The following is a 19,280-nucleotide window of genomic DNA, read 5'->3' as shown; positions in this document are numbered from 1 at the left end:
TGTATCTAAATAAATTCAATTTCAAAAAAAGAAAGTAAACTGACTTATTTTTTTTACAATAATACACATTTGCCTGTGTGACCTAAGTCTGAGAGAGAGAAAAAAGAAAAATATGAAATATTCAGTGATATTTTGAAATATCTTTCGTTCTTAAATCTTAAATTGTCAGAAAATGTTCTTAAGCAAGACGTATATTAGACTTGTAATTTATAATTTGACTTTATTACATACACTTATTAAATATGAATGAAGCAGTAATATTCATTAACATGAACTTGTAATTTGTGCAATAGTCTAGACTCAAGATTCAAATTTGTTAATCTACAATACTATGTTTGGAATATGAAGGATTCTGTTAATATTTAAACAATATTTACTCATTTAGACTAGATGATCTAGTCAATATGTATTGTATAAACAAATGTTTACAAGCAGTATGTTCATTGTTTAATAACTCCTTCATTCATAATATGATGATTCTCGTAAAAGTGGATAAGTTATTAGATCTATTGTTTAACTAAACATTCAGTTGAATATAACAACAATGAGTTTGCTCAAAATTACATACAATTGAAAGCAGATTTGCTAAGAGGGTTCACAATTATGTTACATCCTTGCCCTTTTCTTTTCCTCAGCCTCAGGTTTATAAACTTTGAGATTTCAAGAGTGATAAAAAATATATATTAATTGTGGTACACAGCCTACTTTTTATAACCAGATGCTCCACAGGGCGCAGCTTTATACGACCGCAGAGGTTGAACCCTGAACAGTTGGGGCAAGTATAGACACAACATTCAAGCTGGATTCAGCTCTAAATTTGGATAATGATTAAATAGTTGACACAGCATAGGTTTCTGACACAGAATGTATGTGGTCTAATGAACTTAAAATATTTTTTTTGCATTTGAGCATTTCACTATGCTGTTGAATATCAATCCTCTCAAAAAAATGTTTGAAGAAATTTTCTTTTTATTTATGAAATCTGAAATGAGAAAAATTGAACCCCCCTCCCCCCCCTAAATTTTTTTTTCACATCCCCTTTCCCTTATTCCAAAAACTGATCTCAATTCAAGTTTCTAATGGAGTTTGCAACAATAACTACTCATTTAAATACATCATAAAATATTAAAATGTTAAAAAAAGTGCTTGTTATCACTGAAAGGTATAAAGATTGTTTTAATTTATCAGTTGGTAGTAAAAGTGAATATACGTACATTGTATATTGTGTAAAACAATGATTTAAGTTGATTCAACTACTATTCTGGACAAAGAAAGATAACTCCAATTGAAAATGTCTTGCTATTGCGCAATATTGTGCAATTAGATATTTCTTGCTATTACGCAATACTGTGCAAATACTTGTGATTTGGACCAACTTGAAAACTGGGCCAATAATCAAAAATCTAAGTACATTTTTAGATTCAGCATATCAAAGAACCCCAAGGATTCAATTTTTGTTAAAATCAAACTAAGTTTAATTTTGGACCCTTTGGACCTTAATGTAGACCAATTTGAAAACAGGACCAAAAATCTACACAGTTAGATTCGGCATATCAAAGATTCCCAATTATTTAATTTTTGATGAAATCAAACAAAGTTCAATTTTGGACCCTTTGGGGACCCTTATTCCTAAACTGTTGGGACCAAAACTCTCAAAATCAATCCCAACCTTCATTTTATGGTCATAAACCTTGTATTTAAATTTCATAGATTTCTATTTACTTATACTAAGGTCATGGTGCGAAAACCAAGAAAAATGCTTATTTGGGCCCCTTTTTGGCCCCTAATTCCTAAACTGTTGGGACCTCAACTCCCAAAATCAATCCCAACCTTCCTTTTGTGGTCATAAACCTTGTGTTTAAATTTCATAGATTTCTATTTACTTATACTAAAGTTATTGTGTGAAAACCCAAGAATAATGCTTATTTGGGCCCTTTTTGGCTCCTAATTCCTAAACTGTTGGACCAAAACTCCCAAAACCAATCCCAACCTTCCTTTTGTGGTCATAAACCTTGTGTCAAAATTTCATAGATTTCTATTTACTTAAACTAAAGTTATAGTGCAAAAACCAAGTAAATGCTTATTAGAGCCCTTTTTGGCCCCTAATTCCTAAACTGTTGGGACCAAAACTCCCAAAATCAAACACAACCTTTGTTTTATGGTCATAAACCTTGTGTTAAAATTTCATAGATTTCTATTTACTTATACTAAAGTTAAAGTGCCAAAAACCAAATGTCTTCAGACGATGACGACGCCACCGTGATACCAATATATGACCAAAAAATTTTCAATTTTTGCGGTCGTATAAAAATGATGTTGAAAGAAATTTTTCAAATAACAATAATATTTACTAAATTTGCGCAATATATGGTAAAGAAAAGCGAGTTGACTGTCAATCCTAACTAATTATAAACCTACTTATAACCATAGCCATTATTCTGGATCCCTGTGAGTTGCTTGAGAAATAAATGTCTTGAATAAAAAGTTTTTTTCTTGCAGTTAAGATTTATAGCCCAAAGTAATTCATTAATTTTTCCAATTATTCATTAAATCCTTTTATCAGGTTCATGCAAGCGAATAAAACTGCACAAAAGCAAATGAATTTTCTCATTTCTTTTAACAATAATGTTGCAAACATTTAAAATTTATTTAATCATTAGAGAATAGATTAAAAGAACAAATAACTATACCACTAAGAATAAAGTTTTGATGTAAAAAGAAAGAATTCCTAAGGTTGCATAATTCAATGATTGATGGGTTTATTAGCACATTTTTGTAATTAGTAGTTAATTAACTTGTGTAATTAAGGATTCACCAGCAGGGGGCGTCCCAGGGTTCACAAGGAATTCATTCAATATATCATTTACAATTTGGAAAACCTGAAGGTTGAATGCAATGACAATATAACTTAAAAACAATTTAAACATCCACAACAAATTGTTTGGATTAACATAGATTAATTTACTGCAAGCAAATTGCAATATAACAAAAATAAAATGTGTTCTAAAAGATCATAAAACCTATTGCAAAGTTTAATACTTTGGAATGGGAAAAATCTTGGTTAATGAAAATATATTTGCACAAAAGTACCAATTTTTATATTCAAATAATCAGATTTCCACCTACAAGAATTTAAGAAGACAATATAAACATAAGTTCAAGTAAAAGAAACTTACAGCTTAAATACCCCATAGTCAGCTATAAAAGGCCACGAAATGACAAATATACAACAAGCCCACTGTCAGAAAATTTTATGATGACAGTAAATCATGTGTAGGTTAGGGATATTTTAAAAAAAAAACTTTCATGTTTTTTTTAATAAGATTAAATCAAATTAAAACATAATTTTGAACATTCTCAATTTATTGAACTTTAATAACCATTAAAGATTGTCCCTATCATGCTATGGAAAACAACAATTGCCATTATTAGTAAATAATCAATGCCTCAGAGAATCAAAATACTAGAAATTAAGTCAACTTCACAAAATTTACTCTATCTGACTTTTATACAGCATTTAAAAAATTTATATTACTGAAAACGTTGTCACACTAAATATGTGTAATAAAACCTGCAAAAATATTAGTAAAAAAATATAAAAGGTTAATACAGTAATACAAGAACCTGAAAGTATTATCAACGATGACCAAACGACCTTTAAATTAACATTTGAATATTATATAAATTGCCAATAAATCTGAGAATAATGGATTAACTAAGTATGTTGGGTATATATGAACATCATAATCTGCCACAGACAATAAAATAATTCAATATTGATAAATTATCATGCTTTAATGGTTTCGGATATTGACACGATCGGCTCTCAGAGATGCATCAGCATATTCCTGTGCCAGATATAACATCCATTCAATAAATCGTAACAAGAACGTTTATGTATTCGTAATACTGATATGTTTGTTCTTCTAATTATTTGCGGTTGTTGTCACAATCGACAGAAAAATCAACAACGCAAACAAATCTGACAACAGTAAAAGTAGGATTGAATTAAAGGCCTTTCTTCTTTGTTTTATCTCTGATATTACACACATATAAAAATTGGGTTTTATTAGACTAAATACTGTGTCAATATTGTCAAACAAAGCCAGTCCTGTTCGACCATGAAATTGCCATATCCCTGTCTGCGTTAACTATTGTTTTTGTCTGATTGTTATCTAATGCTGCAGCGAAAAATGAACCTATAGATTTTTTAATTTATCGAATTTTCACTTTTTCGTTATCTTTTATAACTATCTGTCTCGCGTACCATAGCAAAATTATACAATTTATTGAAAAACACTCGATCATAATTAAACACGCCAATTGAAACTTTAAAACGCAAAAGAGTTCTAGTCAAATTCAGGAATCGTCAAAAATAAATCAATTATATCCTATTATGACAATGTTTATAAATTCTAATGTAATGGTTGGCCAGAAATAGATTTTCTTTGATATCAATGGTATTATTGCTATTCTTGTATGCTCCCAATAGTATTTTGTCAATAAAAACCTCTGATGCATGACAAATTCCTGTCTATTAACTGTTAAAAATAAATTGTCTGTTAATTTCAAAAGTCTTGATGCAAGAGCATTCTGACACAGAAAACTTTTTATTTTTTTATTTTTTGTCATTTCATCATAGAAGAAGAATACTTTGGTCAAATTAAGAAACAGATAGAATTGATCTATGTCTGCAATATGCATGATGCCTTACATTACCAATTAGATACAACAAAATCATTAAAATAAGCATATAAAGCTGCATGCAAAAGCTTTAATTGGTTAATTTGTAATGATAGCATTTAAAGTTCTAAAAAAAAGACTGGAAATTTTTCAAAACTTAAAACAAGACTCAAATTCATCCAAAAACTTAAACTTGGTTTAAAACACACATTCCTAAATCTCATCCAAGAATTGCAAATTTTGTTAGAATTTAAAACCCTTAAACACTTAACAAATATGCTGCAAACCTTAATAGGTTTTCCCAGTTTTTCGCTATTTTTGACAAATTTTGCTATTTTTCACCCAAAAAAATCCATGTTTCCAATCAGATATCTTGGTAGACTTTTGGTATTTTACAAATAAATTTAGACTTTTGGAAACGAAAATGCAAAAAAAAATTCTGTTGCATTTTTTTTTTTTTTAGGTCTAATGCTATTTTGAATCGACTATAAAGAACTTAAAAGACTTTAAACTGATTCAAAGTAGTCAGCTGTTGACTCAGTAAGAACTTATGTGCATCAAAACTGATCCAAAACACTACAAATATGATTATGAGCTGCTAAACTTTACAGCAGTAAAACTTAGTTGATCAACACTTAAGGTAGCTTTAATACTATAGTCGCCGTCAGCTGAAATTCGTAGCGGTTATCGGTAAAAATAATCTAAACTATCAATCGCGTTCACTCAAGATATAGTTTTTCATATTCCATTCATAAATCGCATAAAGAAAAACCACTACTGACCTACCTTTTAAGTGATCACACTGTAATAATCCTGACCTTCACATTTTCCAGAATATTTTCCATTGTAATTCCGCCATCTTCGTTTCTATGAGGATCATTTGTTTACATATGACATTCGTCACTGTACGCAGATTCCTGAAATGTTCCTTTCATTGATGTGATAAGGTTTCCCGCGCTTTATGCAAATTTTATGAAATTGAACTCCACGGAAACACTTCCGGTAAAAACAATGGCTGATTCCACCATTCAAAATCGTCTATGAAAAAGTGAAGGTCAGGATTATTACAGTGTGATCACTTAAAAGGTAGGTCAGTAGTGGTTTTTCTTTATGCGATTTATGAATGGAATGTGAAAAACTATATCTCGAGTGAACGCGATTGATAGTTTAGATTATTTTTACCGATAACCGCTACGAATTTCAGCTGACGGCGACTATAATAGGTGTTTGCTTCCATCTTGGATTTTGAAATACAATGGGTCTGGATCTTTTATGAAATGTGCAAATTTCTAGAGTAGCACTTAATTTCAGTGCATGAATATAGCAAATTGTGTGTTTTATCATATTTATGACTATTTTACAAAATACAATTTTTTTTGTTCGATTAATATTTTTTTCAACTTTGCCATATGAGGGGAGATAACTCAAATAAAGTATATTTTAAAATAGAATGTATTGTAAATTAACCTTTTGTTATGTAGCATATGCAAATGAGTCTGGGGACCCAATTTATTAAGTATATTGTTTGAGATATCTTCCCTTATTCTATCTTAAAACTGTATATGAAGCAGTTTTCATTTTATTGCACTTCATTTAGGCTTTTCATGCAATCTGACAATTTTGCACAACCTGTAGTATATAGCCTTGTGACCCTTACTTTTTATTATATTTTTGAAAAAAGCATGATCTGAAATACATTTTTTCAAATCAATTAAAAAAATTCTATGGATTTTAATTTAAGACGTTCAGAGCATCAAATCTTTATAAAATAAAGGGCTGCGCTTAGGCGCATGATACGCCCGTTGCTCTTTTACATTGTCTTTTAGGCTTTAAATGAATTTATATGATCAACTAGAAATAGTGTGAGCCCTGTCAAATACAAATAATAAATAAAAATGCACAAAAAAATTGGCACTATTAAGGCTACCTCAAATTTAACTAAGTTTGTTTTCTTAATTTTTCATCCATACATAAAATTTTGTGAAAGTGTTAGTTATAGTCCCAAAATTGGAAAAATCCCCCCTTTTTTAAGCATAAAAATTCATAACACGAAAATGTAAAATCTGAAATTTATAAAAATTGAAAGGGAGCTTACATTAATAGATATAAACAATTCACCAAAGTTTCATGGACATTGGTGAAAGCCTTTTTGAGTTATTGTCCGAAGTGTTAAAAATCACCCTTTTTTTTGTGAATAAAGCCCCATAAATCCAAAACTTAAAATCTGAAATTTATAAAAATTGAAAGGGAGCTTACATCAATAGATATAAACAATTCACCAAAGTTTCATGGACATTGGTGAAAGCCTTTTTGGGTTATTGTCCTAAGTGTTAAAAATCACCCTTTTTTTATGAATAAAGCCCCATAAATCCAAAACTCAAAATTTGAAATTTATAAAAATTGAAAGGGAGCTTACATCAATAGATATAAACAATTCACCAAAGTTTCATGGACATTGGTGAAAGCCTTTTTGAGTAATTGTCCGAAGTGTTAAAAATCCCCCTTTATTTATGTATTATAAAAGCCCCATAAATCCAAAACTTAAAATCTGAAATTAAAAAAAAACGAAAGGGAGCTTACATCAATAGATATAAACAATTCACCAAAGTTTCATGGACATTGGTGAAAGCCTTTTTGAGTTCTTGTCCGAAGTGTTGAAAATCCCCCCTTTTTTATGAATAAAGCCCCATAAATCCAAAACTTAAAATCTGAAATTAAAAAAAAACGAAAGGGAGCTTACGTCAATAGATATAAACAATTCACCAAAGTTTCATGGACATTGGTGAAAGCCTTTTTGAGTTATTGTCCGAAGTGTTGAAAATTTCCCCTTTTTTTATGAATAAAGCCCCATAAATCAAAAACTTAAAATCTGAAATTAAAAAAAAACGAAAGGGAGCTTACGTCAATAGATATAAACAATTCACTTAAGTTTCATGGAAATTGATGAAGGTGTTTTTGAGTTATTGTCCGAAGTGTGGACGACGGACGGACAGACGGACGGACGGACGGATGGACGGACGGACAGACGGACGGACAACGGTATACCATAATACGTCCCGTCCCGGGCGTATAAAAACAAAAAATTCAGGTTAAACAAAAGTTTACCTGCCTCAAATCAAATTCATCGCCAAAACTGAAAATTTTATTAGAAGTCTTAAAATTCTGAAAAGTCTTATTGTGAAACATCAATTTACAAGGGATGATATGAACTAGCTACTTATAAACAATACCATTAACTTATAGGTTACGGTCACATATACATGGACCTATCAGACAATGACTTAATGATTTATACTCTCTAGTGCCATCACCAAGACCATATCTTGCATGAAGAAGGAAATCAAGTACCTCCCAAGTGGACGTAAAAAAACAGATATTACAATATAACAGAACATTATTACATCTGTATATAATTGTAAACAAAAGTTGTCCTTAAGTTATTATCCAATAATACTTCAGAACACTTTTGATAATTCTGTCATAAATAAGTTCTTCCTGACACACTATGTTAGAAGGAAGTAGATTTTTTTCAATGATCTACTCGTCGGCAAATCATCATTTTGGATTTTGGGAGAGGCTTGTACTTTATATATTTTTACTTTTGAGCCAAAATATTCCAAAAAATTGCCCCTTTTTCAGCTACACTTTGGCAAATCAACCTACCCTTCGTAACATAATGCTGATGACTTTTATACTGTAAGATTCTTCATTTATAACAGATTCAGTGCATGTGCATTCCTTATTAATTACCATTATAACTAATTGATCTTTCCTGTAAATCTACCATGCTTGATTGATATTTAGTTGACATTAACAGAACATGGCAAAACTGATTCTGTAGTACAATCTGTACTGATGGTGGCATTTTGTTGTGCAAAGAAACCTGGAACTGTTTAAATTACTTTGTTCAAACCACTACCATCAGTATATTACTGGTCCCCTGTCGCAGTGATGAGTTAACAGATAATAATAAGGGTAACAGATCTTAGTAGTAAATATTGCATTAGGAAAACACAACAGTAACATAAAAATTGATATCTAATAAACTATATCTTTATACATGATTTTACTTTTGATTTTGTATAAATATTTCAATAACAGCTAGAGTTCTAAATGTAGGATGCTTTATATGTCTGAAGAGCTCTCAGACTTGAACAAGTAAATTTTATCACAAATACAGGAATAACTTGTTTTATTCCGGAGGACATAGTTATTTAGATTCCAACTCTCACAATAAAAAGATTGATACATGGCATTTATGAGACTCAGTTTGTATATTTTTCAAAGAAAGTCTGATTCAGTCTGTTAACTATTGAATATGACCATAATACTTTTGGAAAAAAACATGAAATTAATGAATAAATTTAAATATTTTTTGTCACCTACCTGGCTCTTTGATCAATGATATCTCAATAATTAACAATAACCATGGGTAAAACAACACTTCTGAAAATAGAGAGAAAAAACATATGGCATTCTATTGGTTGGATTACAATTCTAAATTATGTACACCAACTAAAGGGAGAGTTACATAAACAATCATTAAATCCCTGAATAGCAAGGGCAATAACTCTTGTAATGAATCCATTGATGATTTGTCATCTTATTTTGCACGGATCATTTTTGCTGTTAAAAAGTCAGTATCGAAAATAATTTTGATGATAACTGCAAAAAATATTGAAAGTAGTTTTAAAAAAAATGATTGAGGACAATCTGATGATGCACTGGAGACAAAAAATATAAACTTAATGCAGCGTAACCATAAATACCAATTTCACTGCAACAACAGCACATTTCAACAATTAATTTCAGGCAAGCAATCAGAGTATTGGCTGAGAAAGATAATATTCCTATTTTTTAACATGGTTGGCCTTGTGCAAACTTCCTGTTATTGACCTTGGTCAAACATAAGACCATGGTTGACCATGGTCAAACATTATTAAAGACCATAGTTGACCATGATTAAACTTCATCTGGTTGGGAAAAAAATGTATCAATTAAGCACTTTAACATATTTATTTGGATTTATGACCAGGCTTTCTGATTTTTGCTGTAGGAGAAACAAAAACAAGAGTAATCATTGTCTATACAGATACAATTGATTAACTTGCATTAGCCTTTATAAAACAGAAATATTATATCATCTTAACTTCAAAGGAAAAAAGTAAAGGCTATCAGTATTTCAAAGGATATTTATGTTTATCTTCTAGAATATTCTTATTCTAATTTGACCTTGGTCATTTCAAATAGTCAGTAAAATGGTTTTCGTATAATTATTCCTCTGGTCTCTATCACATGACACCAAAGCAAGCAATAAAATTCAAAATCTATAGGTTCTTCCTAATTCATCATATAGCCAAGTTTATAGCATATAAACCTTAAGCTTACAAATAAAAAGCTTTTTAGAGATTTCTCATGTTTTTTATGTTGTTCTTAATGTCAAAAGATGTAATAAAAATTCTGTCAGTATCTAGACTAAGCTAGCAGATTATAGGACCGTCTATATACATCTCTATACAATATATCTGTACCATGTTAGAAAATGGCCAGAAAATAATTTACCAAGAGCAATTAAACATTTCATCAGACAATATTGACCACTAGATGTCCACCTCTTGAGTTATTGTACCGTTATCATCTTTCTAAGGTGGGCATTAAAGTCTTGACCAGTGTCCATATCAGAGTTATTACCAAGTTCATATCTCATTATCAAAAGTTAATGACGATAATTACCTCACAAATTATGAATGGAGTGGAAGTTTTTATTTAACATGTCCTGTTTATATTAGTATTGATTCTGACAAAAATAGCAATATTGCTTGACGTTAGTGGTCACTTTAAGTCAGCTCTGGACACAGAAGACAAATGGACATGCCAATACTTGGTCAGACTATTCAATACAGCATCAATAAAAATGTACAGACTTGGACAAAAGTTAAATCTCTAAGGGATTAACATACTGTCCTCAACCCTATAGACTAAAGGTTAATTCCGCAATGGTTTCATCTCTTATATATTTATACTACCGGTAATATTGCATTATTGTGAAAATTAAACATAAATAATAAATGTCTCAATTGCAATAAAGTGAACATAAATAAGCTAGTACTCATAAAGCTAGCCTTAAACCAGAGAATTTGTCTCAAAATCATGATGAAATTTTTACATAAGACAGTCTGGATATGTGAGGGTAGGAATGTGATATGATCAAAATAATGTGAAAAAATATCCATTTGAAACTAACCATTAGTAGAAAAAGAAAAGATGGTGAAAAAAAATGAGGATAACATTTTAGACTCATTTGATGCTAATGGTAACAAATTATGGCATTTGGTGCTTGACGATATGGATAAGATCTTTTTTCCAGGAAAAAATGTGAAATTTATAATCATCTGGAAACACATATGTCTTTGTTGTCATTCAAATAAAAGAAATTTAAAAACATTTGTCATAACTCTAATGAGAAGGTTACCCTCTGAATTGTTTCAACAAATGTTTCATAATTGAGTTTTAATTTGTACAATTCTCACTGATTAAGAACTGCAGCAGTTACAAATATTGATTAACCTCATGATGACTTGGCAATTCTGAAATGCTTAATTCAAAAAAATTATAAAAAAAAATAATATTTAAATAGCATTTGCATTAAAATTTATTAAATCCTAATTTTGCAATCTTCACATTGACATTTTTTACTAAACATGCAGTTACGTTCTCACCTTTTACATTGCTGATAGAAATCTTTAAATTAATTAGCTTTAATTGTTGAAATATTAGTAAGAAACAGAACTAACTACTGCATCTTTAAATAACCTAGATAAAAATCTCTTTTTAACTACAACACAAGTGAAATAACAAAACTCTAATTAGCCAAATGATACATATCTTTTTAATTGGACATATTACTTCTTCATGTCTGAAGATGAATTATTCATAAAAATTCATGTTCTTTTTGGTGAAGTTAATATATTCATAAGTAACATTCTAGTCTCAAACCAATCTATTGTATCCCTATCAATATCAATATTCCACTTGTTTCTGGTTAAAGTGTCCAATTGTTAAGTAAGTAATTTCATTCTCATCCTATTTTTCATTCTGACCTTATGCTATTGTATTTAGACAGTAGAGTGGAGTACGACATCATCAAAAATACATATTTTACTGTAAAAAAACGATGTAGCTTCGTACATATACACATCATTACACTAATTCTTCTAACAAATATAGTCATTTCTCCTACTTTCAGATAGATTCCATTTTTCAATCCATTTACAAGATTTGTATCATAGTTTGATTGCATGCCTCTTTAGTGAACTTCTTATAATTCTAAACAACAGCTTTTCAAGCAGGGTATGTTGGAGAACTAGTGTACATAATTCAAGTATTCAACTGGTCCTTATTTTCAATACCATTTAAATTTATCTGATCGATCTTCCTGATGTTTTCACTATTTTCAAACTTAGCTAAATCTGAACATACTGTTCTATCAAATTTGCTTTGGTGATTCTGTATTGCATACAGTGTGATTAACTTATTGATTGTTGGTGTTCTCAACCACTTAACGAAAAACTTGGCTTGAGTCTCTTAGGCGCACCATTTTTTTACTGTTTTTTTGTATATCCTTTGAACTGGCTTGACGTCACTAACTGTGAGATCACTCAGATCTGTACTCAGTTATTTTTCTTTTATTGGTTTGTACATGAATTTGGCTGACTATATAATATGGGTATTTTTGCTCATTATTGAAGGCTGTACAGTGAAATATAGCTGTGAAACAAATCTATGTCATTTGGTCTCTGGTGGTGTAACAGAGGCACGATTATAAAAAGTCTTCAATTGAAAAAGAGATTCAAGGTTTCAAAATTTAGCACCACTTTCATTTTACACATAACAGATTTTATCTTAACCAACATAAAATAAAAATCAAGAAAAGGCAAACAAAAACTTCAAGGATTATAGGAACAAAGTTACGTAACTTCATCAATTATACATTACTGTATCAATTCTTTAATTCAAATTTTAAAGGAAAGAAAAAATACTAATACAGATATCAAAAAGTTCTTGATGTAAAAAAATCAAAAATATTTTAATAGTGATTTTATGTCTTTTGATGATAAACATTAATATTTGATTAGTAGCTGTGCTAAATCTAAGCCTGTTATCTTATTATAAATAGACGTAGAAAAGTTTTATACTTCAAATGATGTACTTATAAATATGTTTTATAATAAACTTTAATGTTTTATTGGTATTAAGTCACTTATAATTCTGTACAAAAATGCCTCTTTTCTATATCTATGTATTTTTTAACTAAATGTAATGTAGTATTATATGTTATTGAGAGATGAGACTTAAATGATATATTAAATTGAATGGATCGAAATACCTATATATTAATTCAAAGTATTAATAAGAGGTGCAGTTATAATGCATTGATCATAAACATGATAAATAATTTAATGCTTAGAATATATATGTAAAATTTGTTGCTTGGTTGCTTGTGTTCAATGCCACCAACCCTTGTGACTTGTCTATTAAAAAGTAAAATCACAAAAATACTGAACTCAGAGGAAAATCAATTCGGAAAGTCTATAATCACATGGCAAAATCAAATAACAAAACGCATCAAAAACGAATGGACAAGAACTGTCATATTCCTGACTTGGTACAGGCATTTTCAAATGTAGAAAATGGTGGATTGAACCTGGTTTTATAGCTAGCTAAACCGCTCACTTGTATGACAGTCACATCAAATTCCATTATATTGTCACCGATGCATGAACAAAAGGTGGCCAGTTTTTTTAATAAAGAACTGAGAAGCTGTAAAAGGAGAGAACATTTTGTTATACCTGTATTTTATGTAATGTTTACTCTTCTCTCCACAGGAGCTGGAGTTATAATATATTATCAACCAACCAAGTTTTACACATTTTCTTACCTGACTTGAGATTGGAGATTGGTTTACCAATTGGTCTACCATGGTCAAATGTACCACCATGGTCACAAAGGTAAAAAAAACCATGGTTGTCAAACTGACCATAGTCAACCACTTAAAATTTGAGCTTATCAACCATGGACAGATGTATGACCATGGTTGAGCATGGTAAGAACAAGAATGTGTCCATAGTACACAGATGCCCCACTCACACTATTATTTTCTATGTTCAGTGGACCCTGAAATTTGGGTCAGAACTCTAATATGGAATTCAAATTAGAAAGATCATATAATAGGGAACAATAATGTGTACCAAGTTTCAAGGTGATTGGAACTCAATTTCATCAAAAACTACTTTGACCAAAAACTTTAACCTGAAGTGGGACAGATGGACAAAAGGACGAATGGACGAACAGTCCAGAAAACATAATGCCCCTCTTCTATCGAAGGTGGGGCATAAAAATGGAAAACCATGGTGAGTGATGGTTAAACCATGGTCTGAAAAGTGATTTGACCATGATATATATATCAATGGTGAGTGATGGTAACCTGATGATCAGAAAAGTGGAAAACCACTGTGCAAAACACATCTAACTGTTGTAAAACCATGATGAGCATTGGTAACCATGGTCAAACATATTCAACTATTGTTTCATTGACAGGGGAACTGTCTTCATGCAGGAAACAGACACTTTTGTCAATCAAGATGGAATGAGCAATGTGGCTCAAACTCACAACTGGATGTTTACAGGCTATACATAAAAACTGTATATGAAAATATGAGTTTTATGTCACTTTCAATTGAACGTTATATTCCCTGATCAACAAGTCATATAACTCTTTTTTCATTAATCGTTAATTTTTCATCAAATTTCAGTTCTTTATCTAGAAATATATCACTTATAATTTCTGTATAAAGCTTAATTAAATTCATTTCTCAAAATGCTCAATTGGTTTTTCATGTCAAACCAAAACTATGAGATTTAAATCAAAATTATGATATTTTCTTTAGAGCAGGTCATTCATAGCAATTAATCTAAAAGGGAGATAATTTTAGTTAATTCTCTGAATCACATCTGCCTGATCAGAATGGATTGTGGAAAACAATCTATAACCATCTGAAAGTTACTCACTGACCACCCAAATTTTTTCTGTTTTTTTTTTTGTTTTGTTTTTTTGTGGAGAAATTCCTGGCGATATATATAGTCTTATATAAATATTTATATACAGTCTCAAAAAAAACATATTGGCAATTTTGATATGACTAGCTGAATTTTGTCTCCATATGACCTTAGATCTGCTCGAATAACCTAATCAGACCTAATCGGACCTCAACCAACAATTTCATTTAAATTGTTACCTAAATTTTTTTTCTTAAATTGTAATGTCAAATTAAATGGGAATATGGATGATTTTACATAAAGGGCAAACAAATTTGCAAACAAGTGTAAATACGTCTTTTCAGCATCTTCTTTATTTTTTTCTCTTTCAGCAGAAATTTAAAAAAAAATGCTACATCAGCTAGAAATTTAACTTGTCCCATTTGCATCCTTCAAATCAGTCCAATCCCTAAAATCTGTTCCACGATCCTAAAATCAGTTCTGCAGAAAATAAGCAGAAGCTTTAAAAGGTCAATGATTAAACAGCTCCATCGGATAAATTAAATTAATTCATATCACCGAAAGTTTAATGAAGCTTAAAATGTTCCTTCATCCAAGCATATCTTGGATGTGCAGGATGAAGGTCATTCTTAGAATATGAGCCTGAGGCTCGAAAGTAATGAATTAGCTTAACTTCTCTATGAGGGGTGAAGCTTACATATAATATCTCTGTTTAAAGAAACAAACTATACCCATAGCTGGCCAGTGACCTTGACCCTAGTATATAAGCACCTGTTCCATAATAACTTGTCATAATTTAAAGCAAGTTTGTGTCGACCAAATATAAAACCCAGTGGAAAAGGGTGGGTCTGACTGATAATCCCTTTGGTGGGAATTAATTACTTTCGAGCCTCAGGCTCATATTCTAAGAATGACCTTCATCCTGCACATCCAAGATATGCTTGGATGAAGGAACATTCTTATTCATATTTCGCCTTCGGTCTCAAGTAATGAATTAGCTTGTTTAAAGTGTAGACACAAACTAAAAACAATTTTTATATAAATGCCAACATTTAATAAAGGATAAAAATCACAATCACAGTAACTACAACTGAAGAAAAGCGTTTTAGTACTGATATTATCCACTTTCCTGTTATAGAACTTGTAAAAGGTTTGATCATATGTCCAGACAAAACTGTTGCCATAATGTCCTTAATAGAACATTCTGAAGCTAAATGCACCTATGAAGAGGTTCCTCTAAATGAGTTAACCTTAAAACCTCGGATAAAATTAGAACTCTCTCTAACTATCTAAACTTTACGAAAAGACTTAGATGAATTCTCTCACCTATTTTGTACACAAAACATGATAAATCATTGTCTTAACAACACAAAGTTTTGGTTTATCAAAACCTTTGATCACCTCGTTAGGTAAACTAACTAACAGATCTAGTATTTTTCAAAAACTCATGTATATGAAAAAATAAAGTGCCATGTCTCTGAATGAAGAAACATAGAATGTAAATCTACAGCTGATAAAGATAGTACTTTAAGGCAGCTGTAGTCAAGGCAAATAAAGACACAAGTATAAAAGACAGTCTTCAATGTTAAATTCTCCAATGAATATTAAGAACTTAAAAAAGATAGCACTAAATTCATCTCCCAAGTGAAAGAGTATCTAACTCTTCAATTGCAGATTCAGGTTTAAGCAACCTTCCACAAATACATGTAGTAAACAAACAAATTAAGTAACATCTATTTCTTAAAGGATAAAGTCTGTTTCAACATAGAACAAGGAAAATTCACATTAAACATGCTGAATATGAAAAGCTTGTGTTTTACAAAAAATTCAATAATCAATAACATCCTTTTTAGATGGTGATAAGGAATTGGTTCTCTTTGAACACACCAAATAATGAAATTTCTCAAAAAATATTGATAATGCTTGATTATAGATGCATGGTCTCCAAGATGAAGTGTAAATATATTTTACAAATGATTCTGAAATCTCCTGTTTATATTAAAGTGATTTCTGAGTATAATACACACGTTTTTACCCTACCGCACAATCAACCCTTCAGGTGTTGGTTCACTTATATTTTTTACAATATACAGTTGAATTAAGTCTCTTCCTGACAGAAAGACATTATCTTCAGTATGCAACATTGTTACTAATTTTTATGCTTAGCAGTTTAACTGGCAAATAAATTAAAATTGGTCTTAGCAAAGAAAACCAACTCTGAGCAGGCCAAAAAGGATAATCAAAAGAGCCTTCTGAACTTTATCACTAATAATTTTCTTTATAATTATCCCCAACAATGAAAAAGATGGGAAAATATAAGGTCTTAATTCTGACCATGAAAAATACAAACATCTCTGAAAGGAGCTTGTTGGTCAAAAGACAACGAAGTAATTCTCTACAGATTTGAAAATGAAAACGTGATAACAACAAAACAAATATATCTTCTTTCAATTGCCATCCTTTTGAATCTGTAAATTTTTTAACCATATGATAAGCCTCAAAATTTTCTTACCAGGAATATAAAGAGCTGTGATAAAAATGTTCTTTCTTGAACACCAAGCCCAAATAATGAAATATTTGTAGTAAGCATGTTAAGTGACAACGAGGTTTTACCTCCTATTGCATAATAAAAGCTACTGAAAATGTATTTTCTGATTGTATAACTCTCTGTGACTAAAACTTTTTTCTCCAAAAGAAAAATATAGCCAACAATACTATGAAATCTATATGAAATGAGCACATACTCTTAAAGAAGCTCCATCTACCAACAGAAACATTTTCTTCAAATTTGGATCCCAAATCCTTCTTACGAGGAATCTGGTCCAATCCAAAAACTTATTTGGACGGGTCTATAAATCAAATTTTTAATTTCTGATTTTAAAATGTTAAAAAAAAAATTCACCTACATGTATTGATGAAAATAAATACTGTAACAACTCTACAGTGTTTCAACATTATTTCCCGCCATGTTTCTGCAATGTAACATTCCCACAGATACTGCATTAAAAGCATTCGTCACAAAACCAATATATGATGTAAATCATCTATAATACAGTTACACAATTATATTTAAGAAGAATTTCCCAAGGGAGATAATATTACCATTTCTCATCTGTCAGAAAAAACTTAAATAGCTCAGTATCAATAATGAGACAAAGGAAAACAATGTGCTTCCAAGAAATGAGTACCAACTTCTCAAAATTTCTTCCGAAGCACAGCTTATCAAGCATTTGCACCACTTCTTCTGTATTCACAATACAATCATCTAAACTCTGATCCATAATAAAAGAATCATCAATGTATAAACTATAGCATGTATATACTTCAAGTGACATTATTTCATAAATACATAGACAGGTTTTAAAACCTTAGTAAAAACTCTTGATACAGAAGCCAATCCAAAACAAAAACATAAATATCATATCAATGTCTTTTCCACATGAATCAGGAAAATGTGATATAATCATAAATGAAACTTAAATATGCATCTGTGTGATCTATAGATGTTAGCTCTCTCTCTATATATATATAGATATTTATCCTAAAAATTTAATTCTAAACAAAAGATAAATGGTCCTGCTCCAAATGCTGATTAGCAACAAGCTAAGTATGTTTGAATTTATCAAATAGATACAGGCCTTGAAGACCAATCTTTCTTAGGAACTAAGAAAATATAGGAAATAAACTGATTTTCCATTGATCGATCAACCTCTTAAATAGCTCCCTTAGCTATCAATTTTTGGACTTCTGAAATTAATTCATCCTTATGAAAGGTGAAATGTATTTAATTCAAAAATGATGAACCTTGTGGTACATCATTAAAAATAATTTTATAACCATTTCTTCTAATATCAATAGATCATTAGTAACATTTTCCAAATCATAATATTTAAGTTATCTATACTGTATATATAGCAACTGGTTGAGAAATGTGACCTCTTCGAGATTCCCTGTTCCCTTTTTGAAACCCTCTCCCTCTCAATGAAGGGAATTGCCTACTAGTATAGTCGCCCTGTTGACCAACAGAGCCTCTGCAGTTAAAAAACTGATATTGCCTTTCCCATAACAGCTGGGAGTAAATTAATTGCTAGACCTGGAACCTCTTCCAAGGAATCTAGAATTTGCTTCAGAACCTTTGTATAAACACTAAGTTTGCTTCATGCAATCATAACTAGAAACGTGATAAAGCAACTATCACAACAGAATTACAAATAAGTTTTATCATCTAAATATTTCTGAGCATCTCCTATGGGTCTAACCAGAAACCCATGGTCAAACAAACAAATAGAATTTTACAATAAAATCCTTGTACTATCAAGATCCAATGGCCCATTCTTACAACAAGAAATAGCCAACTCAACAATAGGGGTGATGATCAACCCCTTAATAAAGTATCTCTGGGTTTCCTGCATCTTTGAAACCACAGAGTGGGCCTGTCTAGGCAGTGCCATTTCGATTTTTTATTTATCCTCGACACACTAGGATTGTCACAGTTCTCAGTGTGATAGTATTACCTCTATGAACTTTATATTTTCCTGATT

The 19,280-nt window shown here is 30.6% G+C and overlaps 1 protein-coding gene across 4 annotated transcripts in view; it reads right to left on the bottom strand.

Annotated features, from left to right (window-relative positions):
• LOC143080242 (protein turtle homolog A-like) overlaps positions 1 to 19,280 on the bottom strand; it is a 126,016-nt gene that overhangs the window by 66,679 nt on the left and 40,057 nt on the right. For all 4 annotated transcript variants that reach the window (XM_076255976.1, XM_076255978.1, XM_076255977.1 and 1 more), the window contains exon 2: positions 9,070 to 9,129. In XM_076255976.1, the coding sequence (XP_076112091.1) occupies positions 9,070 to 9,129 (60 nt within the window). The remainder of the gene's footprint in view (positions 1 to 9,069; positions 9,130 to 19,280) is intronic.

The sequence above is a fragment of the Mytilus galloprovincialis genome, chromosome 6 (assembly GCF_965363235.1).
Source record: "Mytilus galloprovincialis chromosome 6, xbMytGall1.hap1.1, whole genome shotgun sequence".
In the NCBI taxonomy this organism is placed as follows: domain Eukaryota; kingdom Metazoa; phylum Mollusca; class Bivalvia; order Mytilida; family Mytilidae; genus Mytilus; species Mytilus galloprovincialis.
The sequence above is the reverse complement of the archived record's forward strand: the minus strand, read 5'-3'. Positions and strand labels throughout refer to the sequence as shown.